The 16,820-nt window shown below is 48.4% G+C and overlaps 3 protein-coding genes across 3 annotated transcripts; 2 read left to right on the forward strand and 1 right to left on the reverse strand.

The window, feature by feature from the left end:
• Window positions 1-51: 51 nt before the first annotated feature.
• On the reverse strand, window positions 52-3,035 carry BCR38DRAFT_352545 (uncharacterized protein; the record flags this gene model as incomplete). Its single annotated transcript, XM_040856714.1, has 2 exons — window positions 52-2,313; window positions 2,364-3,035. The coding sequence occupies 2 exons, from the start codon at window positions 3,033-3,035 to the stop codon at window positions 52-54; spliced, it is 2,934 nt and encodes a 977-aa protein (XP_040711565.1).
• Window positions 3,036-4,070: 1,035 nt separating this feature from the next.
• Window positions 4,071-4,834, forward strand: BCR38DRAFT_320378 (ASF1 like histone chaperone-domain-containing protein; the record flags this gene model as incomplete). The annotated part of the gene is made up of 2 exons (XM_040854763.1): window positions 4,071-4,219; window positions 4,276-4,834. Coding segments are annotated over 2 exons (708 nt in total), but the record flags the coding sequence as incomplete, so codon positions are not given.
• Window positions 4,835-11,762: 6,928 nt separating this feature from the next.
• Window positions 11,763-15,405, forward strand: BCR38DRAFT_399745 (Piwi domain-containing protein). The gene is made up of 11 exons (XM_040857725.1): window positions 11,763-12,002; window positions 12,053-12,175; window positions 12,228-12,355; window positions 12,410-12,603; window positions 12,657-12,805; window positions 12,859-13,000; window positions 13,055-13,482; window positions 13,534-13,648; window positions 13,703-13,896; window positions 13,958-14,453; window positions 14,518-15,405. Exons 1-11 carry the CDS (start codon window positions 11,943-11,945, stop codon window positions 15,294-15,296), a joined length of 2,808 nt encoding a protein of 935 aa, XP_040711567.1. The 5' UTR covers window positions 11,763-11,942; the 3' UTR covers window positions 15,297-15,405.
• Window positions 15,406-16,820: the final 1,415 nt, after the last annotated feature.

A 16,820-nucleotide genomic window follows, 5' to 3' on the forward strand; every position in this document is an offset into this window, starting at 1 on the left:
CCAGGCTAACTGAACTCAACGATGTGTGGAGTTCCAAACTGTACAAGTTTATCACATATTCGGCCAATCGTTCCTCCATCCCTGCTGGTTATCCCATTGATTGGGCCACGAGGCTGCCGGCTGTGGCTGTTGCTGTTGTTGTCGCCAATCGGTACGAAGGCCCTGTGTCTGGTGACCCTGTGTCTGGTGACCCTGCCACTCCTTGAAATCCGGCACATGTGTATCGCGGATAAGCCTCGTTATGGCATCCGCTCGATACCGAGGCGCGCTTCCATCGTACTGATGAGCCGGGGGTATCAGACCCAATAGGAAAGTGATGTCTCGAGAGATCGGAGCTGTCGGCGCCGCGCCAGCTCGTCGTTGCTGATCCAGGCGTCGACCGGCAGCGCCCTTGAGCGGCGAAACTCCTCGAGCCATCTTTCGGGGTGGGTTCGAGTAGTCGTCAGGTTCGTCGATGAAAGGTCGCTTGGGGGAGTTGACGCCTTGCGGCTGCATAAACTGCGGCTTTGGGCTTGCGAGAGCAGAGGGGTGGGGGCTGCCACGAATGGAAGTTGTGACAGCGCGTTGTTGTTGCTGCTGTTCTATCGACTGCATGATGTTCTTGGATTGCATCTGAGTAGCCGGCGAAATGATAACTCGAGTAGCAATTGGGTTGAACCTGTCCGAAGAGAATCGAGCAGAGAAGTGCGCGAGGGCCGGATCTTCGGGGAATGCTTCTGCCATCTGTTTCTCCAAGTCCTTGATCTGAGCAAGCTCCCCATTCTTTGCTTCGTAACCGTGGAAGTAGGCGTACAGAGGCTTCAACTTGGGTGCCAGCTCAGGCTTCTCCTTGAACCGCTTGACGGTCTGTGAAAACACCACCCGGGCATTCGTGGTATCGTGTTTAGAGTGCAGATGCTTGAGATAAGCAACCATGAAATGTTCGTCCTCGGGGAACAATTTGGCCCCGCGCTCAAAGATCTTTGTGGCAACGGGGTCTTGATATATGTCCCCTTCAATATGAGCAATAGCGACGTAAACATCGCTAGTAAGACGACCGCGCTTCCGGGCTTCCATAAAAATCGCTCGAACACCGCCTGAGGTCTTTCCTTGCCCTTGGATACGTCTGAATGCACGCACCAGAGCAATCCAGAGGTATGAGATCTGCTGTGACAGCATCTGGATCTGCACCGCAAAACCGTCCTGCACTGTCTTGATCCGATCCTTTTTGATGGTTTCCTTTGAGGTCCTGTCCAGGACCTCGCCTTCGTCTTCATCATATTCAGCATCGTTTGTTATCGCCAAGCTTGGATCATTCTCAATCTTAGCAATGACAGCCACCTCGTTATCTTTCAATTTCTTGACCATATCATAAAGGGTGTCAAGCACCTTGTCGTAAGGAGCTCGAACTGCTAGGCCAAGAGCTTCCTTGCCATCTTCCCCTTCACCTGTCGGATGGGTCGACTCAATCCGGTCGGCGTGCTTCAGTGCGAGGAGGGAGCTTTCCGGGTTGGCAGCTACTCCTTCGACAAGAAACTCGAGTCCCGCATCCTTGCCATCTTTGCTAACAATGTTGTTTTCGAAACACCACTCGGCAGCATCGACCCACATCTCCGGCCAGAAGCGCACAGCCATCAGGGCCTGTTTGTATACGTGTAGAATTCGTGAGCGGTATGTATCAGGTTCGTCGTTTTTCAAAACTAGAGGGTCATCCTTCTCCCAGGCGATCCACTTCTTCCAAAGCTCAACTTGCTCCAGGTAATCTCGCTCGCCGTCAAAGCCAGATGCGGGCGGTAGGCGGGGCAGTGTAGTTTTCTGCAGACCTCGTATGATGTTGTCAAGATGGGTATTTGCACCTCTTGCTGACATGTACGAAGGAGACCTCTCCTGGAGAAATTTGCGGCCAGCGACCTTGTTGAGGCCAAGCTCGAACTGATCATACTCTTTCCACAGCGTGTTCAAGTTTGCCATGGGTATGCAGATGGCGCGCTGATAAGCCTTCCGAAGTACATCCATCTTCTGCATGTCTTGCCAGCTGTTTCCTCCGATCTGACCAGGACCACTTCTGATAAACTGGATGTAGTCTTGCCAGATGTGTCCAGAATCCCGGTCCTGGCCAATGTTGTCAAGGACGAATTCATAAGATTGGCTAACGACTTGGCGTGATTGGCCGCTAGGGTCGTTCAAGTCGTTGCGTCGACGGATGTAGTTGAGATATGCAGTCCATAGTTGGACATGGGACACCGACATCAGTGTTCGTTGAAATATTCGTTCGGCTTCTGAGAAATTGTCGAGACTGAGTTCCATGTCGAGGTACTGAACCCAGATTTCGGCCTGGAGCATGTCAGTTTGGCGCATCAGTAGATACGAAGGGGGGACCTTACCGATTGGGGAAACACCTTCAAGAAGCGCTCGTATACGGCTCTGGTTTCGAGGATCATGTTGCGCCTTCGGTGCTCCTCGATGAGAGATAGCCAAGCATCCATGTCTCCCCGCGGGTCGTTGTTGACCCGGTCCTCGAGAATACCGATGACATCTGCAGGCAATCGTGACTTTGATGGGACTGTGCCTTGATTCTGAGGAGCAGGAACAGCGGACACACCATGTCCATTTCTCACTTGAGCGGCATCGTTCATGGTATTAGATTGCTGAAGAGGGGAATGACTGAAGGTATGAGACGGTACATCATCTGTATTTGGCTTGAGGGTGTTGCTTGGTGCTGCGGGAGGGGTGTCATCTTCGTCGTCTGAGGAGCCAACTATGAATCCCCCAGCCTTCTTACGCTTCTTAGAGGCAGAAGGTGCGACAGGCGCTGGTGCGGTTGTAGTGATAGTGATGGACTCTGGGTCATACTCGTCGCCATCCTCATCAACGTCAGACGGAGAAGGAGATTCACCAGGTGCATTGAAAGCTGGGTCAATGGAAGTAGAACGTTCTTGCACTGGTTGATGAAGGCTATGTTGTTCAGTATGTGAAGCTTGATGATATTCAGCACCTCCATATCCCTCGTTCCCTTCCCAAGCACTAGTTGTGTCTTCAGGACTCTCGGAAGCCATGGTCAAGGCGGCGGCGGCGGCGATGGAGGAGCGGCAGGAGGTCACCCGGTGTTGGCGGTGGTGGCAGATGGACAAATACGGCGCAATCGGAAGTACGATGTCGACAACTAGGGAAGAACCTGGTCACTTGTCGGTGACAATGATTAAGGCGGCTTGACTGTCGGCGATTTAAAGAAACGTAAGATCTGGGCAGGGAGCTTAATCCTGCAAAATAGGAAAGAATGCGCTGGGCCACGACTCGGTTAATGCTCAATTCAATTCTTCTGCCTCATCTGCAACAGATACTGAGAACAGCGGCGAAGGAATATGATTATTGTCCGACCGGCGACACAAAAGAAGGTCTTGTCGCAAAGGAATCGAACTCTGCTCAACTTGTTGTCAAACGAGAAAAGACCAAGCTTTCGCGTGCCAAAAACTGCCAGCCTTCCGAGACAATGGAATGACCCGTAATGTCCACTCAGAAAACTAGTCCTCTTGCAGCATAGTGCATTGCCGAGCGGTGACTTCAGGCAGAAACTATGTCAGATTTACCGTAGTACACGATACCAACAGCCTCAGAAAGCCAGGAACCGTTCTTTCGATGCAAATCAACTACATGTAATTAGTGATACAACTTGCCAAGGGCATCACAGCTATCTTAATCTTTTTTTCATGGGATGACTTAGGGAAGTCCGGCTAGCGACGTGATTGCAAGGCTTATAGGTTGCACATCTGAAGTACACGAGTACAAATACATACTTTCTAGGATCACAACTGGCACGGATGCAACCACTTTATTTTGTAAAGCAGAACGCGCTTTCCTGAAGACCCTGGAGAAAGTCGCGTCCTGACCGACCCGCAGCTTGCCGCTGTCGTAAAGACTTTCTTCCACCACGGGAGCCAGCAAATCGCACGTCGCATCCACCACCTCTCTCTTGCTCATATAACGAACATCGGCTCTCCAAATAACTGCACGTATTTTCCTGTGCTAGTTTCTTATCTCTAAATCATTCTACTCCGCACACCGTCAGACCACAAAATTTCCCACCTGCTAAGATGTCGGTCGTCTCTTTGCTTGGGGTTAATATCCTCAACAACCCGGCCAAGTTCACCGACAACTACGAGTTTGAGATCACTTTCGAATGTCTCGAACAATTGGAAAAGGATCTTGAATGGAAACTCACCTATGTCGGCTCTGCTACATCGTAAGCTGCCTACCATGATTTTCTTTTTCTCGCCCTTCCACTAACCATGCCTCCAGCGATCAGTACGATCAAGAACTCGATTCCCTGCTGGTCGGACCCATTCCCGTCGGCGTGAATAAGTTCGTCTTCGAGGCCGATGCTCCCGATACGAAGCGCATCCCTGATGCCGATGTCCTGGGCGTTACTGTCGTTCTCTTGACATGCTCTTACGATGGCCGCGAGTTCGTTCGCGTTGGCTACTACGTCAACAATGAATATGAGGCGGAGGAGCTGAGCGCAGAACCCCCAGCCAAGCCCATTATCGAGAAGATCCGACGAAACGTGCTGGCGGACAAACCCAGAGTTACTCGTTTTGCCATCAAATGGGATTCCGAAGCGTCAGCTCCAGCTGAGTTCCCCCCGGAGCAGCCTGAGGCGGATGTGCAGGCAGATGAGGAAGAGTACGGCGCTGAGGAGCTCGAGGAGGAAATTGAAGAACCTGTCGAGGCAAATGGCGAGTCATCTGCCGCCGCAGCCGGCGATGACGCTGCTATGGGTGGTGTTGAAGAGGCCGTTGGGGTGCCTGCTGAGGAGGACGAGATGTCCGAGGATGGCAGTGTTGATCTCGAGAATGAGAGTGAAGATGAGCTCGATGAGGAGGTTGGGGGCGAAGAAGAGGCTATCGACGGCGGTGACGATGCTATGGAAGTGGACGACGAAAAGCCTGTTAATGGTAGCGCGAAGCCGGGAGACGCCATGGCTCACTAGAGGCTCGCCAAGAGGCTCATCCGCTTTCCATTCGGTTGGTAATCTTGAGTCATTGGCTATGATATTGCACGGATATATTGAGGTATGCCGCACGAGGTTATGAAATGCTTGGCCCTTCAGTAATTAGATCATATCGCCCTCATGTAGTTATGATTCCCCGGGGCATGAAAACAATGATTTCCATGCTACTACTACTACTTTGTCCACTTCTGTATTTCCAGGGCATATATAAGTGCTTCGTATCAGCAAATGGGCCCACAATGTTACCCACTACCATCACTTTTGCGTGATTTATCTCTTCTTGGGCTTTAATGTGATACCTGTTGTTCTTTCTCCTCGGTTCAACCAAGCCTACTTCGACGGCGACCTCCTTTGAGAGTTTGAATGCGAGCTCAGCGCCGTGCTGTTAACACCCCGATGCTGTGTAAGGGACCCACTCCGCGAGTCCCCAACGGCCTCATCGATGCTATTCCAAGAAACAGGGTAAGCTCTGCCACGGACTCCTGCTACCTAAAACCCCAGCTTTCCCGCTGATATTCATAAGTACAGGCGCTCCAATCCCTCTGCCTATCGCAACGTAGATTCAAAAGGCCCCCCTGGATCAAACATCACGCGTATCCATGTTATCCTCGATGTTTCGATGCTGACTGCAAGTATCAGTCAGGGACACCAATTTGTCGTCTTGTATCCAACTGAAAACCTCGAATCTGCTGTTTGACCAACTTTACCGTCTTTCCCCAATTCATTCATCTGCTCTCTCATGCCATGTCCCTTGGATGCTGCTTCTGGGCAATGAAACTTCCCCAAATTAACGACCCTTTTTATTCACGCAACCTACAATGCACTAATATCATATAGTAACGCTTCGGGAAGTGTATGGGCCTTGCACTACACCAGAAGTTCCCATTCAACCACCTCTCGACCGACTGCGCTCGGCGGACTGAAAGGTCCTTGAATTACATTGGTGCTCTTCCAGTAGCCTTGCTGAACCTTCTTTACACCACTCCAAAGCTTTGCTAACTGTCTGGCAGCGTCTTGGTTCTATCATGCATCATCCAGCGATATCAAACAAACAACTTAACGGTGCAAGCGCAATGGTTCTTCCGCTGTCTCGAGCTTTGTAGCTTCTATTTCAGGGGAACAGTCCCTAAATCTTCCAAAGCCGCCATACTCTCTCACTTACAAGATGCCGCTGTTTCGATATTCTGCAGCTTCTATTTCCAAAGACGCACTCCTTAAATCGCCCGATATCATCATAATACCTCACCTACAACATTATCAACCTAATGTCTGGGTCATCAACGAGCACAGTCGGGTCGAATCCGACAGCGGTTGTGGAGACCAAACACGCCCAATGCAAAAGTGACGGGGAAAGAATCTAGTAGAGTTGGGCATCCTACTGAAATTCCTCAGCCCTGTAACGATCTCAACCTCCGGTTTGATTCAGAAAGCTTCTGGTGCGAGGGAAAAACAATGATTGCGGAGGACATAATTCTCAGTACAGGGGTAGACATGTATGTAGGACTGGGTAATTTGCTCGCTATACTTTAGGTATTCGACCTACTGTCTTCAGAGGCCCCAGGCTTGCATAGGAGAGTATACTAAATGAGATTAAAAACATTAACAACCCTTCTGCTCATATATCAACAAGCCCGACTGCCTTGAAAAACGAAACGTCATTTACGCAAGTTCCCTAGATGCGCACCCATATAGCTCAAACCTTGGGTAACCGTATTCATCATGATACTGGCGTGATCACTTCATGACCTTTTGCGCGCATCATCTTCATATCGGAATTATCCTGAGGAGCTAGCACTAGTTGCCTTACTGGCTTCTGGGCAGTATGAAACTGTAACATGTTCACTGAGTATTAAGCACATTTGTTGGGGCAGTGTCAGACCCCTCATTCATTTAGTTTGTTGCCAGGCAATCCAGCTGATATCATAAATACTGTGGGAAGTTGTGGCTTCAGGTGTGGAGGTGTATGAGGTATTTAGGGATCCCTCGGGGCCAATTTAGGATTGGTCCCTTACGCGCCTTCATAGTACCAATACAGCCCCTAATACTTGGATTCCGACAAACACATCTTTTGGTTCCAGGTTCTCTGTCCTCCTGCAGCCAGATGAATCGACTACCATTATAACGATTTTAAGAGCCACGCAAACTGTCAATATACTATGTTACATCAGCTTTTTTAGCTGAAGAAATTCGATCCAGATACATCTCAGGTCACTTCTGACTTGTGGGAAGATTTTGTTTGCCGCCATACTTTGGAACCCTGATAGGAATCTAGAAGTGTCACAGAATATCGGCCAATTGTATGCTCCATACTGCATGGAACCTCCATATTGTCTCAGCTTCTGGAAAAGGGGCCCCGCACACAAAGAATTCGGTCGGCGACAACAAACCAGGCTGAAAACACCAAAGGCCTAGATTGTCTTTCAGTTGTCCCAAATCAATCAATTGATCCCATTTACCAACAGGCAACACAGTCCACGACTTTCCCCAAAACATTGATATGCAATGCGCTGCTGCGCTTTTGACATAACAGCAATTCATTAGACCATTTTCATGGCCATTTCTATGGAATTTCCACGAACCAACATGTTAGATTGCGGTTTTGAGACAGGCGATTGGTCCAACGCTATGGCATGAGACATGCGTCACAAGCTCGTTTGCATATCCCACATATCTTGCCAGCTTGGCCACTACATTCTCTTGCGCTTTATTGAGTCAATATCTGTGGTTCAGATCGTCGCCAAAGCCATCCTACTATCAAGATAAATGTGATTGAAATGCCACTACAAGTTGCTTTCTCTGTATATCTTGTTTCCCCCAAGCCAACCAGGTCAAGTTTATGACATCCCAGAGAGAAAACTGTCAATTTGACCCAGAGAAAGCATGCTGTGCCTATATCTTTCTGTTTTATCTTCAACCTTGAAATTATCTGCCTGCTTACTCTACTGCATCCCAGGCAGTTGCGAACAAGGCCGCAGGTACCTACCTTAGACTCAGTGAGTCCCCACATGCCCACCCTTCCCGCCTTCCCTTGGGATGGCCGGTGGGACAAAGACTCTTGACATTACTATTTCAGTGTTTATCGAAAATATCCTCCCAGTTTGGTGCTATACAGTTCCAATGCTTCAAATAATAGGCTGTGATTGCCAATGTGCTCTACATGCTGAACAGAGAACATTGCCCGTCTACATTTTGATTTAGTATCATGGTGCCAACGTCAGTAAGCGGGCCGCCAAATGGGGTTACTGGTAGTTTTAATAGTAATATATGGTCATACTACTTGTGAAGACCAGGCAGACGTACGTTCGTCGCCGAATACTTAAATAGTGCTGCCAGTGAGCACTGCGGCGGGAATCTTTCCCTTGGAACAATAAATGCACTCAACTTTTCCCCGGAATTCCAACTTCCTCTCTCCCTCTTCTTTTCATCAACCAATATTTCGCCAATTGCTGTGAATCCCCAACAACCCTGAAAAGCATCTTGAGGTGAGTTAATGATTTTACTCTTTATTTTCTATGTCATCTAGAAGCCTTGAATATTCTACATCTTTGCTTTTGTCCCCTTTGACTTGGCTGTTCCCTCCTGCACATCTCTTGGTGGGCAAACCAGTTGCACATCACTACGCCAACCGATCACCCTCCAGCACCCGGCAGCATCTATTCAACAGAGAAGGTAATTACATCTGGCCTTGGATAATTTGCCCTTGTTGTTTATTTCCCTCCATCAATTTCCATCTGCCTGACCCCTCAACCTTTTTCTCCAACACCATTCTACCAACAACCCATCTGCCATTACTCATCATTATCCTCATCTTGCAACCAGGTAAATACTTATGAACAGCAAAGACCTGTAAATCACAACTTTTACTTCACGTATACCTGAACCTCATCCCCCGGTCGTCGCACTAGTTTCCCCTGAGATTAGCACCACCCACACCATCACAACATACATCACCCAAAAAACCATCATAATCATGATCACTGCATTCTGATAGGTAAGTAAGCTTGATATAGGCTTGTCATACATATAGGAAGCCAGAAAATCCTTGGAATTCCCATCGTGCTTTCCCTGCATCCATCGAACCCATACCCATACTGCCCAGCGCCGAATACTAACGAATAGACATACCTCTACCCAAAACTACCCAATACCATATGCTTATCGTTTGTACATCCCCCCAAAGATCACTTCTGCATTTAAAGGTGGCCAGAAATTACCCAGGTTTCGTTTTTGGTGATCAATTCGAACAGCATTTTCCCTGCTTCCCTAGGCATCAACCATCGACCTGCGCAAATCCATCAACCCCAAGAATTTCTACACTCGTCACCAAACCACTTCTCTAATATCTAGCATCGGTAAAGGTTTTTGATCGAGTACTGACCAAGCCTCTCAGGTATGTTAAGAAGTTCACCTACTTTTTCCAACATCGCCCAACTTTCGTCACTACTCTTCGTCACCTTGCTCGACACACATCTACACACCCAACATCCATCCCCATACTTCTTCTAGATCGACACATTTGAGGATTGTTAATATCTCGCTACTTCCTGCCTACTGACTAGGTCTCCAGGTACGTAATTGCTGAAAACCCAAGAACTGCCCATTGAATCCTTCTCTAAATCCTTTCCTCAAACGAAACATCTCCTCCCAACACATGATCCATCCACCGGCCGAGCCCCATCAACAGGATTTTCTTTTGATACGAAAACGACAAAATCATCAAGTAAGTTGACATTTTCTCTTCGGTACTCGTTCTACAAAACCCCATCACAGTTGCTACTCTTGCCACGCCATTGTTCTACTCCGCAATCCCAACCGAAATTCCATAAAAGCATACAGTGCCTGTCCTGCGTGCCAAGATTCGACCCTTCAACACGTCACACAAGTCCAGATCGTTTTTTTCTTTTGGCTGAGCAAGCACTCCAATTCCCTCATCTACCCAGACTAACCAGAATTCAGGTAGGTACTCTTGGTTCACAAAGATTGCGTGAGTTTGTGTTGTAGTAATAGCTATATTCCTCTCCGACACTTTATCTTTCCTCCCATGAACAATCTACAACTCCAAACTCCCCCAAAATAGACACACAAACACAGATACACAAACACTGCCACCAGTACCAACAAGCCACTCCTCGAGGTATGTGTTGCTTTTTTCATTCCATTAATTTACCCGTACATTCTGATATTCCCATCCCATATCAACCCTCCTTCCTGGCTTCCCAAGTGGGCCACGGAAAATGACACTGGAAAAAACCTCTGCCTTTTCCCTTCCCAAAGCCATCCTCCCATCTGTACCCATCACCATCACCATTTCCAGCTTCCTATCAGGTAAGAGTCGTATCCATCACAACTTCATCAAAATCATGTTTATCTCCTACCCCATCAAAAATATTGACACTGCCTACCAAAACCGTCTCGCAAAACGAGGTGATGGCGAAAGCTTTTCGTTTTGGTATGCGCCAGCGGGACACTATTCAACCCAATCACTTCAGACAGCTTGAAGGGCAAGTGCTTCTACCCTGACACTATTCTTAGGCATCTAAAATCAATATCCCCAATCTTTACAGCTTCCCCAGACCAACTCCTCCCATATCGATCTTTTCTTACATGGTCATTGCCTTTTACGCCACCTTGAAAGAAAGTCTTACCTACTCCAATATTTGATATATCTACACTCCAGGTATTCATCAGCCTTGACCCATACAATTTCGTCTCTCATCATTACTACGCATAAACCTACGCCTAAAAATCAACTGACTTTTTCTAGTCACTGAATTTCAACTTCAGCAATCCTGATAATCTCCTAGAGCGGTCACCCGTCATATCGCTTTGAACTGTCCATCCAGTTGGCGATACTTGATCATCCCACAGCAGCAGTGCATCTTGTTGCATGTAACTGACCTCCGATCTCACCGACTTCACATTTCCAGAATTTCATCACCAGTAAGTATCTTCACTCCTATTCCCCTTCCTTGACCATTCGCCATCATCTCTACAGTTGCGACCAAGCATATACGATCTTTCTCCATATTCACACCAAGCATTCACACCTCAACCTTAACCTCTCTCTTCTAAATCACTCAACAAACCCTTTAAATCTCTTACCGTATCACATTCTTCACTCGCGGTAATACTGTTGCCCAGAAGTCCGACCCCATATAGTGTAACCTCATACACCAGCATCGTCACTCCACATCCACGCTAGCAACTTGACAGCTAAGAACACTACAGTAACTTGCATCTTCGAATCTCTGCACCTCACACGTACTAACATACCCTCTTCGGTAAGTTATGTTTTCTTTTCTTCACCCACCAACTGTTTCCCCCGTTACTCAACCCAAACAGTTATAGTCTTCTTCCAACAACTCATGCGTAAAAACAACCCATCATAATTTACACGGCCTGCTGAACTGTCACATTCTGCTTTTGCTTTCATTCATATCCTCTCCCAAATCTATCCACAATTATCATACATTCCATCGTCGCCCTTGCTTATATGAACTCTCAGGCTCATAACCGTCGATATCCAAAAGGCCTATCAGCGTAACAAAACAGTCTTTTCCCGCTCCTCTTTCCCACATATCACACAAACTCTTATCATATCCCACTTTATTTCCAATGGCTGCTTACTAACTTCATACTGTCTTCATCAGTTTTAACAAGCACCGTCAAGATGTCCGCCCGTCGCTCCGCTGTTGAGCGTGTCGCCGGCATGAACTACGACGGCACCTCCGATAGCCGCTCAGGTTCCCAGCGTGGCAGCGCTGCTGGAAGTCCTAGTCAATCTCGTGCTGGCTCGGAGGCTGGAGGCTCGCAGCGCGGCTCCCCTCCCCAAGGCTACGGCAGATCACGCTCCGGTAGCCAGACTTCTACCTCCGGCAAGCCCAACCCGTTCGGTCCCTCACTCGGATACGATCCCGCCATCGATCCTAAGGACCTCCAGTCGTTAAAACCCCAGATGTCCACCACCGAGCTGGTTGGGAAGCGTATTGATCTTCCCGCCGAGGCGTTCAAGACGGCGAGTATCACCAACTTCCACAGACTCAAGCCACTGACGAAGTGTAATAGGACAAGGAGTCAACCCGATTCACCAAGCGTCCTCGATTCAGCAAGGACGGAAAGCCCATTCGTGTTCAGCTGAATGTCTTCCCTGTCAGCAGCTGGCCCACCCAGGACATCGTTCAATACGATGTAAGTCCCTTCTCCTGTCACATAACATTGGAAGAGTCCTAAAATAGCATAGGTCAACGTCTCACCCAACCCCAAAGACTCACGAGCCTTGGTGAAAAAGGTCTGGGAATCTTCTCCCGTTCAGCAATTCCTCCAGAGCTCTGGTGGCAAGTGGCTGTACGATGGACACAAACTTGCTTGGTAAGTACACCACTCACTTCTTCTAGTGAACTTCACTTAACAAATATTTTACAGGAGTTCTCGGCCCATTCCTCGCGGTGAGCAGCGCATCTCTGTCGATTTGGACAAGTTGGCAGGCAAGACTCGAGTCGGGAGAGACGGTGTCTACTACTGTCATATTCGAACTTCCGCCACCATTAAGATGCAGTACCTTCGCGCCTATCTTAACGGACAGGCTGATTGGGACAAACATGTCCTTGAGTGCATGAGTAGGTTTATTTTTGCTCTGCTAGATGCGAAATCCTATGTTAAGACAGCTTAGACTTCCTCGACCACCTCATGCGACAGAGACCTAGTGAGAGGATGATATCAATCAAGCGCAACTTCTACGCCGAGGATAGCCCTCGTCTCACCCTAGACATGTACACTCATGTTCGCAAGGGCACATACTCTGCTTTCCGACTTAGTGAGGTGTGTCCACGATTTAATCTTGGGTGAAAGCACACACTGATTTCAAATCGCAGTTTTCCGGACAGGGCAATAGTGTTGGCCTTGGGATCAACGTGGACGTGGCCAATACGGCCTTCTGGAATGGCGGCGTGTCGATTGCCATAGTAGCGCGATTCATGCTAAGTCCTTCCAACGCCCGGAACGAGAAGCAAGCCAGTAGGTTTTCTTTCCTTGACTTCAAAACATGATAATGGCTAATGTGAGAAATAGTCCCTTGGGGCAAAATGGCAGATGCGCTTCGCCCAGTCCAAAACATGAACCCCAACTCGAAGCAACTTGTGTGGTCCCAATCAGATGCCTTCAAGAAGCTTCGACGTCTCTGTAAGCTTCGATTTACTGTCCACCACCGCGGTAAGATGGGTAACGACAAGGTGTACGTCATCAAGAACTTCGTTTTTGACCCGAAGTATGGACAGAGGGGTGCCGACTCTCTCAACGTCACCTTTCAGAAGAAGAACAAGGACGGCACACTCGAGAAGCCCGTCACGATTTTTGACCATTTCAAAAACACTTACAACGGCCGCCTTCAATATCCGGATCTGCCGCTCATTGAGACGACCAGAGATGGAATCTTCCCAATGGAGGTGTGCAAGTTGATTGAATGGCAGCGCTACTCGTACAAGCTCGACCCTGAACAGGTAAGTCTTGCGTTTTTCTTTTGATGGTGAAAAATGCTAATATGTACCAAGACTGCGGAGATGATCAAGATTGCCGTTAGCAGACCAGCAGCTCGCACGGCGGACATTGCTCGTGGTGTTGCCTCCCTTGCATGGAACACCGATCCATACTTCAAGGAATTCGGCCGTAAGTTCTGCGCCGTCTCTCATTATGGATATACAACGCTAACTATATCTGAAGTGAACGTCTCGCCCAACATGATCATCTCCAACGCTCGACTTCTACCCAGCCCCGAGGTCCACTTCGCGGGCTCCAAAGTCAACCCGGGTGTCTCAGGACGATGGGACTTGCGAGGTAAACGCTTTTTGGAGGGCACCAAGGAGCCATTGAAGTCATGGGGCTTCATTGGCTGTGGATCCAATGATGGTAAAGCGGTATGTCAACCATTGATCCAATATATGACATATTGACTGACAACCAGCTTTACAGGTGCAGCTTGACCAGTTGAATGCTTTCGTCTCGCAATTTGTACGCATTTACAAGGGTCATGGTGGCAGAATCGAGAAGAATCCCTTCGTGACCACCTATTCGTTCGCCAAGAATTATGCCGACATGTGCAGCGATGGGTACAGAGAAACTGGCAATCACTGCAAGGGTGAACCTCAGATCCTCTTCTTCGTTGTCAGCACCAAGAACCAGTTGGTGTATGAGCGTATCAAGAAGAACATGGACTGCAGACTGTGCACAGTCAGCCAGGTCTTGCAAGCCGATCACGTCCGCAAGGCAAACGCGCAATATTGCAGCAACGTAAGCATGAAAGTGCATAGTAAGCTAGGATCAACAGTCTGCAAAGCTGTTCCGGTTGGAAACAGCTCCCCTTCCCCATTCTTCCCACGACCGACTATAATTCTGGGTCTTGACGTGTCTCACGGCAATCCTGGATCCGGCGGTCCTTCATTTGCCGCAATGTCGATGTCGACGGACAAGATTGGTAAGTTCACATCTTTCACTGCTTAGTTTTCTCTGAAGAATCAAGTTCTAACATTTATACTTAGCGGCGCGCTATACGGCTAGCGTTCAAACCAATGGATACGCCGTCGAGATTGTGGACAATCTCACAATGTGCGATCTCCTCACGCCGAGGTTTCTCAAGTGGTGGGTTGCACAGAACAGCGCGGCAATTCAACACGTTATACTCTTCAGGGACGGCGTTAGCACGGGTCAGTTCCAGCACGTGATCGACTTTGAGGTGAAGCAAATCAAGCGCATCTTTGCTGAGTCCGGATTCCCTACTCCACGATTCACTGTCATCGTGGCTACCAAGCGTCATCACCTAAGAGTATTTCCACAGCCAAATACACCAACTGCGGACAAGAATGGCAACGCTCTGCCTGGCACGCTCGTGGAGCGTGACGCGACTCACCCATTCTCTTGGGACTTCTACCTGGTTGCTCATGTAGCTCTACAAGGTACTGCTCGTCCCACCCATTATCATGTGCTACTAGACGAGGCTGGACTCTCTCCCGAGCACCTTCAACGCATGATATACATGCAGTCTTATCAGTATTGTCGCTCTACCACGCCTGTATCTATTCACCCCGCCGTCTACTACGCCCACCTGGCGTCGGGTCGAGCTAGAGCCCACGAGGATGTGGCTGCGAGCCAGAAGGAAGTACCCAGTGGCAAGGCTGGCTTTCCATTGGGCAAAGCTCCAAGCACCTTGAGCTCCGGAAGAGCTCGTAACTCGGCTGCTCCTAAGCTGGTCCCCATGCAGTTTAAGGATGCCAACGCCACAAACATCCAGAACATCAACACCCGCTTCTGGTTTGTCTAAGAAGCTACTTCTACCAACAATCTTCCCCACCCTTGATTGCTCTAGAAACGATAATGTGCTAAGAAGGCATATTACACAAGATTCCCTGACGTATTCGATTCTACAGTTGCGTTTTTGATTGATTTTCAGATGGTTACTTAGTTACAGTAGGTAGCTTAACAGAATGAACATGAGGCGTTTTGAACAAACAGCTGCTTTATACTATGTGATATATGCTAATAATTTGCCTATCCTACTTGAATGACCTGGAATTTTATGTCATGAAACAGGGTCAGGCGGTCAGTAGGATATACCTACCACCTAACACACTGAACAGACGGCTCCAGTACCAACAGATCCCATCTGTTAGTCTTATCAGACGAAGATCGTGGTACTGGTTATAAGAGCGAAGCTCCTACACGTCTGGTGCGCAAGTTGGTCGGATGTGCCTCTGATACTCGTATCGTGATAATTGTCAGGGTACGGCTAGGCCGAAGGCAATAGTACAGAGTGATGGGGAGTAACGGGCGTCCCTCCTACGTAGCACCGGGTGGTCACTGGCGGTCTCAGGTAGGGGTGCCCACGGTGATGCATTGATCTCTGCTCCTTCCCTATCCTACTTCGAGATGGTCCTTATATAGATAGCTAGGCCGCCGCTTGGACCCGGCATAACAGCAGGGTCGGCGATGCCAAGGATCTTGACTCTCGTCATCCCAAAGCTTCACATAGATTGTAATCATGACTCGGGAGTCTTTTGTCCGAAACACCCCTCCGGCGCCCCACCGGTGTCTTGCGTTCAGTGTCCTGACACCCACTGGTGCCTATGGCATTCTGTTCTCTGACAATAATAGGATCTCGAACGTAAAGATAAGCTGAAAAACTAAAATAACTAAATAACTGACTGAAAAGCGAAGGTGAAGATATAGATAAGAAGGAGATGATGATATGAAGATGAGGATGATGATGCGTGAAGATGGGGGACTCGTGTCCTACTCTGCCTCTGTGCCTCTTAAAGAAGAGAAAATAAACTTTCTCCTAGCCCCGTAACCTATTTCCCTGATGTCCGGCCTTACCCCGTTACAGTAATAGCATGGATAGTTCTACTTAATTGAATGGACTATCCATACAATATTAGTCCTTGAAGTACGCCGAGAAAGCTGACCCAGACGAGACAGGGGCCCGGGAAAGACGACCGGGAAGGGTTGATTGGAAAACAAATGCAACTGGGGAATACACTAGACAAATACGGGCTGGAATGCAGATTAGCAAACGAGTTTAGAAGACTAACGGTTGAACGGTTTAAAATATTGCATATATTAACCATATCGATCACAAGAACATGAATCAATGGTGTTCAACCAAGGAGGAAAGCCACTTTTCCTGAGATGAACTTGAAGCTGAGTTGAGATCTGGAGTTCAAGTTAAAGGTAGGTAGTATGAACCTTTGATATCAACTGATGACTTGTTCTAAACCTGGATATGCAAAGTACCGCAGTATTTGAGATTCGGGTGTCTCGAAACTGCTGGATAGCTGCTTGCTTGTGG

This window comes from Pseudomassariella vexata (genome assembly GCF_002105095.1).
Source record: "Pseudomassariella vexata strain CBS 129021 chromosome Unknown BCR38scaffold_15, whole genome shotgun sequence".
NCBI lineage: Eukaryota > Fungi > Ascomycota > Sordariomycetes > Amphisphaeriales > Pseudomassariaceae > Pseudomassariella > Pseudomassariella vexata.

Bases quoted from the DNA above. Each gene is read 5' to 3' on its own strand.
- BCR38DRAFT_399745 (XM_040857725.1), top strand. From the start codon at position 11,943: ATGTCCACCACCGAGCTGGTTGGGAAGCGTATTGATCTTCCCGCCGAG. The intron at 12,003-12,052 runs GCGAGTATCACC...GAAGTGTAATAG, and splicing joins CCGCCGAGGCGTTCAAGACG to GACAAGGAGTCAACCCGATT. The intron at 13,001-13,054 runs GTAGGTTTTCTT...TGTGAGAAATAG, and splicing joins CCGGAACGAGAAGCAAGCCA to TCCCTTGGGGCAAAATGGCA.